Here is a 19,409-nt window from a genome sequence, read left to right as displayed (position 1 = left end):
CGTACGCGAGCAGTGATATGACGAGCGGGTTGCGTTCTGGTTAATTGCAGGGGTTAAGCGTTCGACTGGGTTAAGCATTCGAGTACGAGCGCCTGTTTCCGGAGCATCAGGTACTCAAACGTTGAAAAGAAGGGTGACACTACTGTCATTCACTTCTACAACTCTTGCAATAGCCTGTGCTGTTTGTGTCATGTAAGAAATAGCATTAGGAATTAATGACGATATTTGTCCCAAGTTTTCTTATTCTGTCCTCTCTCTCTCTCTCTCCTCCTTGCTTCTTCCTTATTGTAGTCTCCCACTATGCCTCTGCCAGTCATTCCGCCCTTCTCTGAAGTTTTATTATGTGCTCACTTACTCTCTTGTATATCTTCCCATTTTCTCTCTTTTCCCTCACTTGCTCTATACAGTGATTCTTTCTACCTTTTCCTTCCGCCATTTGCCAGCTGTGTTCCTTTGCTCTTCTACATTGCCTTCACTACCTTCCTTCTGTTTATGCATACACGTCCTCACGAGGTAGCCCACTGTATTGGCTGTTGGTGTATGACAGTCGCCTGGCTTTGATGAAGAGCTCATCTAGCCGTGTTCAGGCCTCATCGCTCCCACACCACTGATTCGAGGCAGTCGGTCACGTCAGGAGAAACACGGCGGCGCGTCGTCACAAATATTGAATTAGTAGGCGTCTCGATGAATAATTCACCCGTTTCCATCTTCCGCCGCGGGCGAGCGTGCCGTGGTACCGGCACCCAAATCACATTACGGGCGGCGCGAAAGAACGCTCTTCGACCCGCCGCCAGCTCGATCGATCCATCGACGCGTTATCGCGCCATTCGATCGATACACTACACGGCGGCATGCGTATGTATGTGCGTGTTTATGTATAAAGCTTCTGACTTGGCGCTCTCTTGTGTTGCAGAGCAACAAGCCCATCATGGAGAAGCGGCGACGTGCCCGGATTAACAACTGCCTCAACGAGCTCAAGACTCTCATCCTGGACGCCATGAAGAAAGATGTGAGTATCATGTCTTCTATATATGTACATACGTGTGCGTGTGCATAGATATTTATAATACATACGCGTACTGCCTTGTAGTGATGGAGGGTGCGTGCGGCTCTATTACGGCGCCCCCTCATCTCTGTCATTTAGGCGTGTAAAGTGTCAGGTGAAAATTACAGGTGTGGTGTGCCGCGCGTTTAATAGGGAGCCGGCAGAGCGACGGCCGGGAAGGGCTTCTAATTATAACGTGCAGCCAATCACGTGGCGACCCGGCCAGCGCGCCCGTGTTCTCACGTTAGTATTCCTCGCCTTTATTCAATCACTTGGCGCTACCTGCTCACCGAGGAATTTTAAGTGATTTGGCAGGTGGGAGGGGAGGCAGAGTGCGATCAGAAAAACGGTCGGAAATGTCACCAGTCTCCATTTCGGCATTCACGAATGCTCCTTACTTGCCAGGTGTTCAGTGCGAAAGAGAATAAGAATTCGGTCCTAAAAATGCTCTCGTCATGTTATATTTCGAAATTCGTAGGATAAACGTGCCATCGTGTTGCAAAACACGGTGGCGTTTAACAACAGAACGAACCAGTGTAAATCGCAATTTATTTTCATCACTACTGGTGGTGAGTGGTTTCGGTTATAATAACCAGCAACAGATGAAAATTTACGTGCGCTCCATACTGTTGTTGACTGCTACCCGGTTGGTAGCACACAGCGGCTTCGAGCGCTCGCTCTCCCCCCCCCCCCCCCCCCCCCTCTCTCTCTCTCTCTCTCTCTCTCTCTCTCTGCCAGGCCATGAGGGCCCACTGGATGTCGACCAGCTGCCGTGTAGTCCTCTGCGTCAAGCGGATGCGGTTTGGAGGGACACGTGGTCAACACACGGTTCCGCTACTACCCCGTCAAGTAGCTCTTCTGTTGGTATCACTAGACTGAATGCATACCGTGCCAGTCCTCCCATGAATGAAAAATCCTTGGCAGTCGAACCCTGGTCCCCCACATGGCAGCCAACTACGCTGGTCACTCACTACGGAGGCGGACGGATTCCTTACGCGGTCTGACTAAATTAATTTTGGTCTGATGAGTGTCATTATAATGGAAACCTTTCACCACTGGAAGTAAGAGAACAAATTGCGATTTACACTGGTACTTTTTGCCTTCAATCTTCTTTTGGTTTAATGCGGCCGGCCACCAATTCCTCTCCTGGGCCAACCTCTTACAGAGAAGCACTTGCACCTAGAACTCCTCAATTATTTCTGGGATGCATTTCTGTCTCTGCTTCCCCCCACAGCTTTTACCATGTCCGGTTCGCTCAGGTACCATCCAGTTATTCTTTGATGACCTAACACACGTACTATCATCCTCTGTCTTCTTCTTGTCAATGTTTTCGACATGTTCTTCTCCTCTCCGATTCCGCGTAGAACTTTCTCATTTCTTACCTAATCAGCCTACCTAATACTGTACATTCTCGTCTTACTCTTATATAAAGACAAATTGTCGAAGTTTCAACAATTAACCAAAATATCTTACTATGGGATTTAATGTCGTACTCGACAACTCATAGATATTAAAATGCCAAATTTCTAGGAAACCGTCTAGATACGCTGGCGAAAAAAATAATTATTAATTGCGAGTTCGATTATCTGATAGTCTACACGTATCATAAAATTATGTGAAGCAGCTTCTATGACACTATTCTTACTGTGGCATCAAATAAAACAAAAACTGTCCTACATCAGTTTCTACGGTGTCACCTGCCATTAATAGTAAAATGTAATACAAGGTCAAAGCTATTATTACATTTATTTTTCTTTTGCCTGAATATTGCATTTTGCTATTGACGGCAGATTACTTCTTACTACCGTTCCCTGTCGCATTTTTGTTTGCACTGATAACCGCACCTTCAGATCCATTGTGGTAGCAGGGTAACCGTCGATTTTATGTACTACACGTAGCCTCCATAAGTCACGTTCTAATTAGTGACTTTTGAAGGTTGTGCACAGCACACAAAACTAACGGGTTGCACTGCTACTACAGGAGAAATACGACAGTAAACTGTAATAAAACCATTAGATTAACAAACATTTTATGATCAAAGCTGGTAGTTAATAAAGATTTATTTCATCAGCAGTTCTTGGCAGATCTAAAAGTTGGATTTTTTTTTCAAATTCTTCTTTTCTTCTTTTTAACCTAGCAAATAGTAGCAGCAGATATAATATTTGTTGCCCATGTTGCAATCTTCAGACCTGCATCTGAGAACCTCTAAGTCTATAAGTGATCTTCTGGCAGATCGTCCGTGTACGCACTTGTGACCTTCTCATCGCCAGCCCGGGTGGCCGAGCGGTTTTAGGCGCTACAGTCTGGAACCGCGCGGCCGCTACGGTCGCAGGTTCGAATCCTGCTTCGGGCATGGATGTGATGTCCTTAGGTTAGTTAGGTTTAAGTAGTTCTAAGTTCTAGGTTCTAGGGAACTGATGACGTCAGAAGTAAGTCCAATAGTGCTCAGAGCCATTTGAACCTTCTCGTCAGACACTGTGTAACGCAATGAGGAAAACCTGTCGCCTGTCAGTGATTACTAAAATTTTTGGACACGGACAGTTTCGACAGCTAACATTGGTGGCTGCTAACCCCACACTATGTATAACTAGAATCTTGATCAATATGTAAAAGTGTGTTTCACTAGGGAACAGTTACAGAAAGACTGGAGGTTCAACTTGGGGTCTGGACGAATGGTCCAGCTTGTATATGAAAATACCTAAAATGCAAAATCCCAAATTCAGGACCTGGTGTCCACGTCTTACAAAGTGCCAGTATTTCAAAATGCTATTTTTCTCTTTAAGGGACGTGTTTCAAAACTTTTAACATAATCTTTGCCATATTAGAGAAGTCAGCAATGTATTTATGGAAATATATATATATTTCTAAAATCCATAATTTTATGAGTTAACGTATGATGAACCAATGTTTTACTTGCCAGAATCCAAAATCATCGTTGTACCAACAGCTGGGTAAATATGGCACTTAAACCAAGATTCATTCAAACTAAATAACAATTGTTTCCGTAATCTTCCTCTATCGACCACTGGCAATGTTTCTCTGTCATATTCCACTTTGGAGGAATATTCACAGTACCACTCATTGCAGTATTGTTGCATTTTAATTACACGTTCTTCCAGACTTGATTAGTCTAAATTTCTTTTAAAACTCAAATCCAGATGTACTAAATGGTATCCAACGTACGAACAATTTCAGGTAACTTTCAATTCAAATGCCCTATTTTCAGTGACTTTTCAAAAATTATTTTTAACATTGTAACCGGACCAAAGATTAGTTTCGGTATGGGTAAAATTGTTCTCGCTGAGACAACGTAGCCAGACTGAAGAAGACTGCCGAGCAACCAATTTTCCTGCTACATCATGACGCGGTCATGCACCTTGAAAAATATATTATGTAAGTTTTTCCTGTCATTTCTAGATCAGTACCCCACAATCTGGCGAAACCTGGCTCAAATTCCGAGGTGCAGACAACACTGTATACACCTGGAGCCACGTACATTTGAAGGAGATAGCGGGAATGCACTTAAACTGGCAGGAACATGGAAACACACATCGATTTACATTGAACAACTGAGTCTAATTTTAACCTAGTTCATCATTTGAGTTTTAGCCACGTTTGCCGATTTCAGCATTTTCTTACTGGCGCCGTTGGGGGTGGTACCAGAGAGTTTTTGCGTTTGGTCACATTGTGAACTCAGAGAAAGATGTTTATTAGGTATGCTTCAGGGACTTCTTTACATACCGGAGCTGCCCCATCGAGGGAATTCTCGGAAATTCCAGAAAGAAAGTCAGGAGAACGTCTGAGAAGTTCATGACGTAGGAGAGAGGAACTAGTAAAAGTAAACTGTGAGCTGCGCGTGCATAGCTCATTCGGTAAGAGAGCTGACTGCAGAAAGCATGGAGACAGGTTCTAATCCCAGTTCGGCAGACAGTTTTAGTCTGCTAGGAAGTTTAGCCTTCCAGACTATTACCGAAAGTGTTAATAAATGTGTACACGCTATCTGAGCAACGTCTCGCTGATCCTCAGTCAAATGGCAACTCATTGGTTCTTCGACTTGAAATAATAACCGATTTGTTTCAGTTCCGCTGTTAGCAGAAAATTATGCGTTCAAAATGAGTCCTGAGTTGTATTAGTGAGGAGGCAGAGGGATGTTTCAGTGGTACTCGCAAGCTGCGGCTGTTCATTCTCATCGCGCGACCACTGTGTCCCCTTGGGCAACGACGAATGCCTCAGCAGGGCGCACATTGCACGTAGCTCGCATTATTCAGACACCTTGTTAATAGTAATCACCGAAACTCTAATCAGCGTGACAGGACATGCATTAACGATGCGTCCTTCTCTAACTAACAGCGCCTCCGCAGCGGAATCTTTTATGTCTCCCCAGCATGGGGCAGGGCATAAATGTAGAAGTGGGACAGCCAGTGGTAATTTTAATTATCTACGGACCCCGGAGCATTGCGTTAGTGCCGTAACGAGGAAGGCAGCGTATTGGCCGCCATCTTGGAGTTATCGTCGTCCGTGGCGCAGCCGAAGCTCATTAATTTCTGTGCACGGCTTCGTTTCGACTACCTGCTTCTGATGATGTCTTTCTTCCTGACACTCATTACATTCCCAATCCTCACTGTGTGCCCGTGGGCATCTCTGTTAGTGGCAGGTGGCAGCAATCATCTGACGCGTCTCATATAAGGCCAGCGTTGCCTCTAACTTTCTAATGCGGCGAAAGATTTCTTTAGACAGTTGGAGGGATGCCATACTTACCTATAAATTTTCTATTGCGGATTCTAGATATACCGCAAGTGTCTTCTTCTCCACTTTGTTTACCTCGCAGGGTACAGAGTTACGCGGCGCACGGGTTCAACGCCGGACCCGGTTCTGCCATGGTGATCTTGCTCTTACGGTGTTTCCCTGATAAGTGTCGATGTGGTTCCTTGAGTAGTTCACCGCTTGTTTATTCACCTATTCGCCTTTAAACTAGTCTCCAATGATTTCGTTGATGATGAGTCATTTTAACCTACCTTCGTGAACCACGTACCCAAAAAAGAATAATACGGCGGTAAAATTGCGAATCAGCTTAAGTGGTAATGCGTTCTCTGGAATAGTTCTCTCCATCATTGAATTCCTGCCTCCCGTACGGAGGCCCAGCAAGAGAAATGTCAGTCCACTTAGATTCACAGATTTTAGTACCTACGAAGCAAGACGTACAAATGTAGGCAGCTACTCTTTCGGTCCATCCTGTTCGCGTTGTGTTCCGTTAATTGACTCTACTAAATCTGTGTTGTAGTCTACTTTTTATTTACTGAAAACCGAATTTACGAAGTTTTATTTTCACACGCAAGCATGTGCTGCCCATATTTTAAAAGAATCGTGCTTTGTAATCTTCAATATGAACGCAAGTGTTGAGTATATTAACAAAGAACTGTCTAGATCATGCATTTTTGTTGTAATAACCGTTTTTGGCAAATTTAGGCTAACTTTTGATCTAAAATATGGGGAGATTGGGAGGAAGATTTCCTAATTCGACCATTTGTCCAAAATTGGGAAGAGGGTAAACTTTCCTTTTGGTGTCACAATGCCGACTTTTCAAGCTCTCCGATGATGTATGACACTGTACTATTCCTTAGACGCAGTACGTGGCAACTTTTCGTCGAAAATTTGCCTTACAAATCTGTAGAGGGTGTTCCATAAGGAAGGATCAATATTCTCGTGTGTGACAGGGAAGCCCGCTCGAAGCAAAAAAGTCTGCAAAACATAGGCTTCAAAATGCACATCTTAAGAGCTATGAGAACTTATTCATATTCCTAATGTGAAACCCATCTCTTCTACTGAACAAGTTCTCAAAGCTCTTAAGGCATGCGTTTTGGAACCCATGTTTACTAGACAATTTTTTCTCTTACTACGAGTATACAAAGACATTGCAGAAGGTGACATATATACAGATTTACCAAAGTCTTTATTTGCAAGTTCTCCAATGTGATAGGTACGGTAGGCAATAATGTCTCTATCAACGAAACTTTCAAGGCCACCGACAGAAGGGACTCCGGTACCACCTCGTACTATGGCTACAGTAAGCCAACCATTACCATGGGTAAAAGTATCGTTAATGTCAATGCTGAAATTAAGTCTACACCCACAGAAAACACATGGTCCATCGACAAGTGCGGTAGCAGCAGTATTCTTCACTGTATTCTTCTTCTTGTCTGCAGCAGATGTAGAGAATTCGATGTTCTCGATAGTTTTGTAAATTGTCTGTTTAGAACAAAGACTTAGTCTTCTGTAAGGCATCGTGACTTTCTTTCTGGAATTTGCGAGAATTCCCTCGATGGGGCAGCTCCGGTCTGTAAAGAAGTGCCTGAAGCATATCTAATAAACATACTACATAATACATAATAAACATACTACCTCCTGTCAAAGGAAAGCAAAGAGGTTACAGTAGAAGAGATTTGTTTCACAGTATCGAAGATTTGTGCTCATAGCTCCTAAAGTATAAATTTTAGAATCCATGTTCACTAGGTTTTTTTGCCTCGAATTATCGTTCCTGTCATATCCCTGAATGTTGACCTTTCCTCCTGGGACACCACGTATACGTCAAGTATTAATCTGTTAATGTCCTCTCTAATGGTTCCGTCGTCCGGAGGACGTTAAACTGGTGTTCGTTACTCTCCGAATAGCGAACGACACTGCCGCATCAGCTCTCGGGCAGTCCCAGAAAGGTAAAGGTGTTATGGAGGGGAGGAGAGTGTGATGACCAGCACGAACGAATTCGGGGAGCGGGTGGTTTCAAATCTAGTTCACATCTCCTTCATTATGTTATGGTTTCAAATCTATTTCACACGCCCGCATCTCGTGGTCGTGCGGTAGCGTTCTCGCTTCCCACGCTTGGGTTCCCGGGTTCGATTCCCGGCGGGGTCAGGGATTTTCTCTGCCTCGTGATGGCTGGGTGTTGTGTGCTGTCCTTAGGTTAGTTAGGTTTAAGTAGTTCTAAGTTCTAGGGGGCTGATGACCATAGCTGTTAAGTCCCATAGTGCTCAGAGCCATTTTTTTCTATTTCACATCTCCGTTATTATGTTATCAGTCGTTTCACTGTGTTAATTTGTGACCGCTATTGGAATTTTAAGATCAGCGCAACTGCAATTCCTGTCGACATTCCATCAAAACTAACAGTAAAATAATGAGTCACTGAAAAGGAGATTTTCGGCGGTATGTTATTGCAAACTTGGTGCTCAATACGATGAATAAGCACAAGGCAGATGGAAAACTGATTCGTGCGAGAAGATACACTGTAAACTGCCAACTCTGTACGAGAGGAATAGTAGTATGCGGTGTATGTGGTTGGGTAAATACCCTTAGACCTCTTATGAAACAAATCCTGGGATTTGCAGCGGCAGAGCTTGTAGCTAGGCAAACCAGTTCGTAAATCTCCTCTAAATAAAAATGCGGCCCACGTGGGTAGTGATTACGCGCGCGCGATATTCAGCTGATAAGGAGAGCAAACGCGCTGCCGGCAGAGATAACCGCAGTGGAGAATGCGGCATCTCGCGTGTTTCGGGCTTATAGCCAGACGGGGTATTACGAGCTGATCCTCATCAGGACTGCTGTTTAACGCTATGGACGAGAGATTAGGGGGATTTGGGTTTTTCCGAATGATAAGTGGCGGCGTACGATGGACTGCTTTGATTTCAACCACTAGTTTTTGCGTGTTAGTCGAACACCGATCTTCTCCGAGGATCCCCGAGTTTGCCTGCACTTTTTTTTTATTTTATTTTTTTTTTTTTTTGAGCCGCAGAACGAAACAGTTATACGATGGTCACGTCCGCCTGTGTAAATCATTTGGCTTGATCCGTCGAGGCCAAGGCTCTTTTCCAGCATACATTCTGCAACGGTTCACAGTGTTTGCATCAGACTAAGCGTCGCTCGATAAAGTAACGGAGTGATCGAGAACCTTCCGACTTTTGTACGTATCACTAATGAGGGCTTATTAAGGTCTTTCACCGCTGGTATCAGCGTCCTTTACCCTCTGCACAGACTGACAGCTGACTGACAGCAAAAATTTCCCAGTGCAAGTTAAGAAATACTCATCTACTTCGTAGCTCAATGATCGAGACACTGGTCTCTTAATCGGAAGGAGCACGGTTCGCATCTCAGTCTAGCCATTCATATGTAACCGTCCCACGACTTAAAGGCAAACTCCGAGATCACTTCCTCAACCGCCTATTTTCAGCTGGCTCCAGTCTTCGACGCTAACGAGACGTTAAAATACTATGGCGGTTTCTAACAAATTGGATACCCATTTCGTCTATGTCACTGAGGAGTGTGTAAAATCTTTGCTGCTCTACTGAGCAAAGCTTGAGTAAGTGAATATGTTAGGGACGTAGCAGCCTTTGTTGCATCCATATTAATAGTTTATTTCTGCTTAATCGAAGAGCATTGTTGGCACCTATTAGAGTTTCAGGTATTTTTTTCTCGCAACGTAATATTAAAGTTCCCTCACTTGTCTTAAGGTATGTCTACACATGTAAAATGAGAATTTTCCAAAGCTGAGCTAAAAATTGTAGGCTACTGATAACATTCTGTTATAGCAACGAGTGAAAACTCCATGTGTTGAGGGAAAACGCCTTTTATTCGTTACTGATGGTACACCATATAACTATTTCCTATCTTCGTGGGGAGGAGAGCGATTAGGAGGATTGGGTTGAGGAGGTTACAAAGAGAATGGACAGTTGCCTTATAATTCTAAATCACGAAAAACTATTATGTTTAACCGTCTCACATCCTAATTGGCTGATAGAAAGCGGAGCATTAACTGGCGTTTGAAATAAGGTAGTAGTTAATTTCTGAGATGTTATATTTTCCTATATACAAGGTCTTCCTTTGCAGAGAACAAGTATTACTGCTTTGCTTTTCAGATAGTAGTGTTACAACCTGACACTGTCAGACTGGAGCACTTAATCTCGTTTTACTTGTTTATTCAGTATTGTCCTTAATGCATGTGGTGGACATAGCACGGTTCACCGGTTTCGAATCTTGCGATTGATAATCGGAGCTGGTGCGTTGTTACGAAAACAGCATTTCAAGGAGTCATCTAGCGCACATGAAGATCACCTGTGCTCAACGCTGGTGGGTTCTGATGATGACTCATAAGAGTCGAAACCAAAATCTGTCCGAAATCCAGCAAATGCGATCAAGACCATTGCTTTTCACAATATATATAAATGACCTAGTAGATAGTGTCGGAAGTTCCATGCGGCTTTTCGCGGATGATGCTGTGGTACACAGAGAAGTTGCAGCATTAGAAAATTGCAGCGAAATGCAGGAAGATCTGCAGCGAATAGGCACTTGGAGCAGGGAGTGGCAACTGACCCTTAACATACACAAATGTAATGTATTGCGAATACCTTTATTGTATGATTATATGATAGCGGAACAAAAACTGGTAGCAGTTACTTCTGTAAAATATCTGGGAGTATGCGTACGGAACCATTTGAAGTGGAATGATCATATAACATTACTTGTTGGTAAGGCGGGTGCCAGGTTGAGATTCATTGGGAGAGTCCTCAGAAAATGTAGTCCATCAACAAAGGTGGTGGCTTACAAAACACTCGTTCGACCTGTACTTGAGTATTGCTCATCAGTGTGGGATCCGTACCAGGTCGGGTTGACATAGGAGTTGGAGAAGATCCAAAGAAGAGCGGCGCGTTTCGTCACAGGGTTATTTGGTAAGCGTGATAGCGCTACGGAGGTGTTTAACAAACTCAAGTGGCAGACTCTGCAAGAGAGACGATCTGCATCGCGGTGTAGCTTGCTGTCCAGGTTTCGAGACGGTGTGTTTCTGGTTGGTTGAAATGGCTCTGAGCACTATGCGACTTAACTTCTGAGGTCATCAGTCGCCTAGAACTTAGAACTAAATAAACCTAACTAACCTAAGGACATCACACATATCCATGCCCGAGGCAGGATTGGAACCTGCGACCGTAGCGGTCGCTCGGCTCCAGACTGTAGCGCCTAGAACCGCACGGCTACTCCGGCCGGCGGTGCGTTTCTGGATGAGGTATCGAACATATTGCTTCCCCCTACTTATACCTCCCTAGGAGATGAGGAATGTAAAATTAGAGAGATTCGAGTGCGCACGGAGGCTTTCCGGCAGTCGTTCTTCCCGCGAACTATACGCGACTGGAACAGGAAAGGGAGGTAATGGCAGTGGCACGTAAAGTGCCCTCCACCACACACCATTGGGTGGCTTGCGGAGTATTAACGTAGATATAGAAGACAACTGTGAATAAAAACAAATTTTTTGAGTTGAACATAAATAAGAGGCAGTGTCACGGTAATCTAATGTATGATGTAGAGAGTAGTCGTTGGCTATAAGGGGACCTTCGCTTTGTTGTGTACAGCCGGCGCGCCACTCGAAGCTGGAGAAGGCGGACATCCTGGAGATGACGGTGAAGCACCTGGAGTCGCTGCAGCGGCAGCAGTCGGCGATGGCGGCGGCGACGGACCCCTCGGTGGTGAACAAGTTCCGCGCCGGCTTCAGCGAGTGCGCCGGGGAGGTGGGCCGCTTCCCAGGCCTGGAGGCGAACGTGCGGCGCCGCCTGCTGTCGCACCTCGCCAGCTGCCTCAACGGCAGCGCAATGGCCGCCCAGGCCGCCACCGCAGCCGCGCAGGCCGCCTCCGTCCACGACCAGCAGCAGCAGCAGCAGGTAAACACTGCTCTCTTCGCCTCATCTTCTGGAGGCTTCGCCTCGCCTTCTGGATGGCAACAATGAATCATTTCGCTAGCCTCATATTCAGGTCAATCTGGTAGGTGTGCACTTTATGGTCAAATGTGGGTGAAATCTTATGAGACTTAACTGCTAAGGTCATCAGTCCCTAAGCTTACACACTACTTAACCTAAACTATCCTAAGGACGAACACACACACCCGTGCCCGAGGGAGGACTCGAACCTCCGCCGGTACCGGCCGCACAGTCCATGACTGCAGCACCTTAGACTGCTCGGCTAATCCCGAGGGGCTGCACTTTATGGTAGCTTATATCTGCATAGTTCATGAATTTTCCATTCTAACAGCCTTTCTTTAATACACTCATTTGCAAGTTCCAATACCAGAATGTTACTGTGTGTCCAGTATCTCATCCTAAACCACTTGATAGATGTCAACCAAATCTGTCTCACAAACACCACACTTCACGAGTATCACGACTGGGCATGTTACAACTTTCTAGCACCCATACCAGTGGAGATACAGGCAAAACACGGTTTCTCAGCCCCAGATACATAGCCTGCTCTTCGTGACAGGCGTGTTGTGAGGTAGTAGTATCAGGCTGCCTTTTCAATCAGTTTAAAGGTGTCTTGGACGTAGTGGATCATACATACACGTCTTGTGACCTAGGGCCAGGCACTACAGCCCAGTTGGTACTGCTTACACCACATAAGTCGATTCTGGACTACTTCCCTTCCATTTTAGCATATTTCTCTGATACTTCAGCAAAATATATCAATGCCAGCATTAATAGCGATGTACCACTGAACTCGTCAAGTTCTTTTTTATGCCAATAAAGAACTTCATCATCCCTTAGAAAAAAAGTATCTCATTTGATAAATGCATTAACACTTTGACTGCTCACCATGTAAACTTTGCCATTTCGTAGGCTGTCAGCCAGTTTATGGCTATTTTAGTGAAACATGTCTCTCAAAACACAACAAAGACCAATCAAGTCCATCTATATATGTGATTTTGTTTTTAAAGGTGAATGAAATTGTACCGCATCAAGTGAAGAGTATCAGCAATCAGTGTTACCTTACAACAAAAACGTCGATACACTGTACGTCATCATATTCACATGTAGACCTGCACCACAGACTGCTGATTTGTAGTGAAGCTGTCTATCTTAAGGAAAATAAACGCTGGCCTTTGATGGCATTAATGCAATATCTTTTCTGCATTGAAGTTAGAACATAACATCTAAGATTTTCTAGTATTAGACTTAGTCATTTTATTTCAATCATTCTATAAAGATAATATTTATGGATCATGGCCATTGCTATGAGTGTCTATTAATGAAAGAAACCATGTATATGAAGAAAATGCAATTCAGTAAAGTTGTTCTCGATATTACCAACTCGTTATGTATTGCTACAGAGACTAATGTTTTGACTACAAGAGATGACCACTAGCAGTGTACTGTTCCACCTCCATGTACCACTATGTTCATATCACATCCTCTAATGACAATAACGCCTGTGCTGATTCAGTGGTAGGTAAGAATCAAAGGCTCATCAGTAAAGAGGTTTAGATTTATTCACCACAATTCTTTCCTGCAACTACTACAAGAGTAACCAAGTAGCCATTCAACATAATAAATAGAGGGCAGAGAGTGACTACATCATGTGAATCAGAGGCTATATAAGTAGTAATTTGTTGTAGAATTCCTGACATAGTAATCCATTCACCATTTTTGGCTAGACAACATGCATGCGTACACACCTAGAAGGATTTTCCTCAGCTGCGAAGCATTTCATTTCTGTAACACTTTTACAGCCTGTGTACCCCCATTCCTCATTGTGCTTAAGGTTGTGTTTTATGTTTACAGCCTCCAAACACTGCTGGAGTGACGGGAGCACCCACACAGCAGGTAACAGCTATGCCTGTGACTGCAGCACCGACAACAGCGACAGCCACGGCAGTGCAGGTCCACATTGTACCTGCCGTGGGCACCTCTGGGGAGCACGCAACTGGCCCACTGCTGCTGACGACAGCGGGTGCAGTGAGTGCCGGTGGGTTGCAGCTCCTGCCCACCAGGCTGCCCAATGGAGACATCGCACTAGTACTGCCTCGCTCGCAACTACCTCAACCGCAGCAGCAGCAGCAGCCGTCACAACAACAACAACAGCAGCAGCAGCAGGCTCAACAGCAATCTACCCCCACCGTACTGCCTACACTGGTGCCAATACCCACACGCACTGCCTCCACTGCTTCTGCAGCCTCTTCCACATCGAGCATGTCTTCTGTCTCATCAGCATCCTCTTCTCCGTCTGGAAGTGCCTCGGGATCTTCATCTGCATCAGTGTCACCGGTGGCCTTTGAGAGGCTGGCAGTCAATAGTAGCCCTCCTGCACCTCCGTTAGTCAGTCCCCCTGCACCGACGGTAGTTGTTGCTGCCCCTCCCATGGTCTCATCGCCAGTACCTTCCACGCCATCTGCACCCACCTCACCTGTCGTCCTGTGCCGGGATGTGGCTACATCACCAGCTAACCTTTATTACCAGCCAAGGCCTTATAGCCCACCGATGCAGAAACCTCTCTCATTAGTTGTCCGGAAGACGGCACAGCCTGTTGAGGAAGAGAAACCCTGGAGACCATGGTGATGTAGAAATTATTCAACTGTGTAAATTAAACAACTGGTGTTACAAATACGCAATTCTGGATAGACCATCACTAAAGAATTCACGATGGAAGTTCATACTGAAAAATTGTCAGTCTGAATAAACATTTTTGTTATCATGAGATACATCGTGTGTGATATAATTTACTTGAGTGGCAGTTTGTTTCTTATATATGAAATGTGTTTTTGGTGGTTTCTTTCGAGGTGTGCAATACATCAAACAGTATGTTGGCCCTGAACTGTTTAGCCAGTATTCAGTCATCTGTCACTTCTTCTTTTTTTTACAGTATGGCCTGCGTAAGAGATTTTGGTGTCTGAAAGAAAAGTAACGATGTCCAGAATGTCCAGACTGATTTTTAGGTTACTTTGTACACTATTCTACTGCTCTGTGTGACACCAATTCATAGAAACACCTTGTTGCAAATCTGTTCTTATTTAATAAAATGCAACAATGACATTTAATGGCAGTTCTTGTGAGGAATTGTGCATTTATTACTTGTATCAAAACTTGGTTTAAGAGAAATGCAATGAGGTATAGTACTGTACATGTGAAAGGAAATTTTTGGAAAAAAAAACTGTGTCAAAATGAGTCAGAGACTGTGAATACCCATTCCCATTCACAAATGAAGTAGCAGTCCCTGAAACTATCCTTGTTCTGTTTTCATAATTATGGATTTCAATTAAATTATGAGATTTGTAAAGATATTTTGGTTGATTCACTTTGATAATTCTTTATGCCATACTTGATCTGTTCAGCTAACATGATATCTGTTACACATATTTTTGGCAGCTGTGTTACTTTATTTCTTGTGATATTCATTCTGCTCCTCAGTACTGATGTTTTCTGATGATGGGTCTATAAGGAAAATGTGGACAAAGGACATTATATTTTATTCTGAAACTTCGCAGTAGTGATTTAAGGGCCTTATGGAACTTCTGAATCAGAAGTTATGCCTTAACACACTCAGAAACCAATTTCCTGGTAAATGACTAAACTCGTTTGACATTTGGTTTTTATGAGATGTATTCCACAAATTCTTAAGAGGTTGTCACAGCATATTTGATCAGACTTCTATGAGTCTCTTTTTCTCCATGGAGAATGGCAGTATCATTTAACAGACAGTGACCAAAGTGTTTACTTACGTATCTCCCTTCCTAAAGTCGTTTTACTATTTGAACCCAAGTGTGTTGTGAGCGCCGCATTATGAAAAAGGTGCCTTAATTAGGTTACAGTTCCTGACACTATTTTTTGATATCTTAAATCTGAAACTAGCTATCTGCAATTGTTCTTGGTATAGCACCTGAAATATTATAAACAAATATTACAACCCATGAACTGTGTTAATTTAGTGTTGTAAAGTTGATATTTTTTTACCTTTTTGACAATGTTATTTCTCACAAATGCAGAAGTGTTGTGAAGTTACTTCCTTGTGGAGTAAAATAGATTTATAACAAACGTTTATTGGAGGTTCAAGAAGTGATAAATTGATGTTGTAAGAAACATCATTGCCTCTTGAACCACAGAACCGTCCATTAAATTGCATTCCTAACATTTACATGCTCTGGATCTCCATAAGTGATATTACACCATTAATTTGTTGTCTGTTTACAACTTCATTGTTGCCAGTACTAGCCTCTCTTTTCAGTTTTAGTGTGTGGGTACAAACCTCTTGTGGGAGTCCTAATTCCAAATTATTTTGTTAGTGGGAGCAAAGTGCTGGAATTTTGCTCAAATGGAATCTAAATTGTCAAAGTAATATGACAGGCGAAGACCCAAATGAGCCTGAATTTATATAATTCTCATAAATTTTGAGAATAATATGCTATGCTTAAGATTCACATAAAAGAGGAGAAGGCTGAGCCCAGGCTATATATGGTTGTAATATGACTTTCGGGAAGTAAACAAACAGATGTGACCAAAACCTAATTTCTTCAGCTTACAAACAACTACAATTTTGTTAACACTGCAATGATCAAACTATTCCTGCCAAACTTTGATGTGAATATATTTCATCCTTGTGATAACTCCAGTCATTACTTACAGAAATATCCAATAATTCCATTGTTGCAACTTCTTCTTCACTTCTCCTAAAAACTGAAATATGTATTGAACTGCCATATGAACAGATACTTATATTTTATAATAAAGTTATCTTATAAGAGAGGAAGTGTGCTCAAAATGATGACTGCCATCTTGTAACAAATATTATCCATGTTGGCCTTTTGCTCAGTATTAAATGTGAGAGCACATTGATGGCATATATATAAAATAGATTCAATGTTGTATATATGTCTGTGTTAGATTTTATAAAGTAAATATTTTTCTACTCTTGTTAAACTATTAAAGGAAGAAAGTTGACTGAATATTCCTGTTTCTTCCATTGCTGTAAATATTCCTTTGCACAAATTTTATGTAGATAATGTTGTATATAATTTTGTATGTAGAATAGTTAGTATATATGTTTCGCATCATGTGCCTTATACAACAAAATCACAAAGGTCTTCCACATACGTTGTATAAAGTTTGTTAATCTATAGCAAGATAAACTATTTATGCATATATTCATGTTTAAATTTATGGAAATAAATGCAAATTACTATGAACCTGCTTCACTTTTAATTATTTATTCACACACATCCTTCAATGTAAAAGTTTCATATTAAAAAAATGATATATATTGGTATCATTTTCCCACCAAGTACGAGTTTTTGACATATGTCTTCTCTTAAGAGTGCTTCATTTCCAATATTGTGATGTATAATTAAATAATCTGGTCATGTTTTACAGTTTTGCCAATGTGTTCCTTTTGGCTTTCATGTCTCCTGTTTTTTGAATTATTGTTTCAGAACATTTAACAACAAACACAGAAAATGTATTTTCCATACACATGCAGGGAACATGTGTCTCAAATAAGATATTAGTCTTTCAGTGTAATTTACGTTTCAATGAGTTCATGAGTTTTGGCATGGGGTTCTGCAGTAACATTCTTAGCTTAGTTTCACAGATTGTCATGAAGGCAGTAATAATGTGGTGACTACATTACCAATAGTAGATTTGTTTCCTTGCAGACTTCATTCCATTTCTCTGGTGCAAAATTTCCTATCAGGAATGGTGCTCAACTCTAGTACACGACAGAAATGCTTGTTATTGTTTGGAATTACTTGGCTACTAAAAAGAATGATTCTGCAAAAAGAAAGCAATTGGAAAATTATCAATGTGCCACATAGATTATCGAAAACTGTACATTTAAATCATTAAGAATTAATTATCAAAATCAATGAGGAATGTATACTCTGTGAAGATCTACAAATTAAAGGAAAATGAACTGAGACATGCAGGTGGGTACCTCCTTGATTATCTTCAATGTTGGAAGGAACATGATAGCTTTAGTGGATCTTTTCACTCGTAATTTGAATAGATTGTTTCAGATTTTCACTATAGTAGCACAGTATTTAAATTTCCTGCATTATTGTGGATCGCTGAAGATTCCAAATAGTAATAAACTTGGAACACAAGTGGCACATTCCTTCCTAGCAGTGCTTAACTGTTTTATTATCTTTCTGCTGTAAACTAAACTGTGATGCAATGAAAAAAATTAAGAATAATGTCATATATTGACAAGTGGTGTAGCTTATACAAAGGAACCACATGATAGACAATACTGAAAACCATATTGTATCTCTTATATTTCTGAAGTACAACTTAGTTTGGTCTAGTCATCTGATTTAAGACCCGCTCTACTTCAAAAAAACATTTCTCTCACAGTAATGAGGAGACCCTGAGTGGAGTTGGAAACCACAGGGGACAGCATGGTCAAGTGAGTGTCATGTCATGTTGTTCTGGTCCATCACATAAATACTTACTGCCCAGTAGGATTGTTTGGGACAATTGTTGACTTTAGGTAATACAATATTATCAGATATAATTACATGAAGTGTCAAACTGGCAATGTAAGGTTCGAAGTCAGTGTATTGTATGTTGGGCATAGTTAAATTTCTCGTGCACTGTCTTCATATTGATAAATTACAATGCAGCAGAGAGAGACTAATAGATCTGAAACATATCCATTTGTGAATTTTCACTGGACTCAAATTTATTGACATGTGGACACATTTGGAAGTCAGAGGGTGCTAAATTTGGCGAACAATGTCAAGGGCTCCAACAAGTTTTACTTCAGTCTCACTTTTTGTGTTGCCATTTCTTTGTAGCAGGGCGGCTGTATTGATGAAATATAAGACTTTTTTTATTATTTCTGCAGTCAATGGTTCGTCTGAAAGTCACCAATATCTATTGTTTGCCCCTTTGCAAGGCAATTGATAAAAATAAACTGTTGTGCATCTCACAATATACTGACCACAATTTTTCCTTGTGAAAATGTGCATCCACTTTTTTTCATGCTAGATCCTGACTTCTTCATAGTGATTTAATTTCTGGTGTTAAGTGGATAACCCATGTCTCGCCAACAGTAACAACTTGAGCAAGTCAACAAAGCGTTTCTCCACGTCTGGCACTGATGCAAGCAGTTATTAGGCCAAGCCACTGATAGAGTTGTTGGATGTCCTGAGGAATATCGTGCCAGATTGTTCAAAATGGCTCTGAGCACTATGGGACTTAACAGCTGTGGTCATCAGTCCCCTAGAACTTAGAACTACTTAAACCTAACTAACCTAAGGACATTACACACATCCATGCCCGAGGCAGGATTCGAACCTGCGGCCGTAGCAGTCGCGCGGTTCCGGACTGCGCGCCTAGAACCGCGAGACCACCGCGGCCGGCGTGCCAGATTGTGTTCAACTGGTGTGTTAGATAGGCAAAATCGCGAGCTGGTTGCAGGGCCCTGTTTATAATGCTTCAAACGTTCTCAATTGGGGAGAGATTCGGTGACCATGCTGGCCAAGGTAGGGTTTGGGACGCGTGAAGAAAATCAGTAGAAACTCTCGCCGCGTGCAGGCGATCGTTATCTAGCTGAAATGTAAGCCCAAGATGGA

The 19,409-nt window shown here is 42.4% G+C and overlaps 1 protein-coding gene across 1 annotated transcript in view; it reads left to right on the top strand.

Moving 5' to 3' along the window:
* LOC124605311 (protein hairy) overlaps window positions 1-17,024 on the top strand; it is a 33,490-nt gene extending 16,466 nt beyond the window's left edge. The window contains exons 2-4 of the mRNA XM_047136894.1: window positions 914-1,009; window positions 11,434-11,739; window positions 13,630-17,024. Of these exons, the coding sequence (XP_046992850.1) occupies window positions 914-1,009; window positions 11,434-11,739; window positions 13,630-14,403 (1,176 nt within the window). The 3' untranslated portion in view covers window positions 14,404-17,024. The remainder of the gene's footprint in view (window positions 1-913; window positions 1,010-11,433; window positions 11,740-13,629) is intronic.
* Window positions 17,025-19,409: the final 2,385 nt, after the last annotated feature.

This window comes from Schistocerca americana, chromosome 3 (assembly GCF_021461395.2).
Source record: "Schistocerca americana isolate TAMUIC-IGC-003095 chromosome 3, iqSchAmer2.1, whole genome shotgun sequence".
NCBI lineage: Eukaryota > Metazoa > Arthropoda > Insecta > Orthoptera > Acrididae > Schistocerca > Schistocerca americana.
The sequence above is the reverse complement of the archived record's forward strand: the minus strand, read 5'-3'. Positions and strand labels throughout refer to the sequence as shown.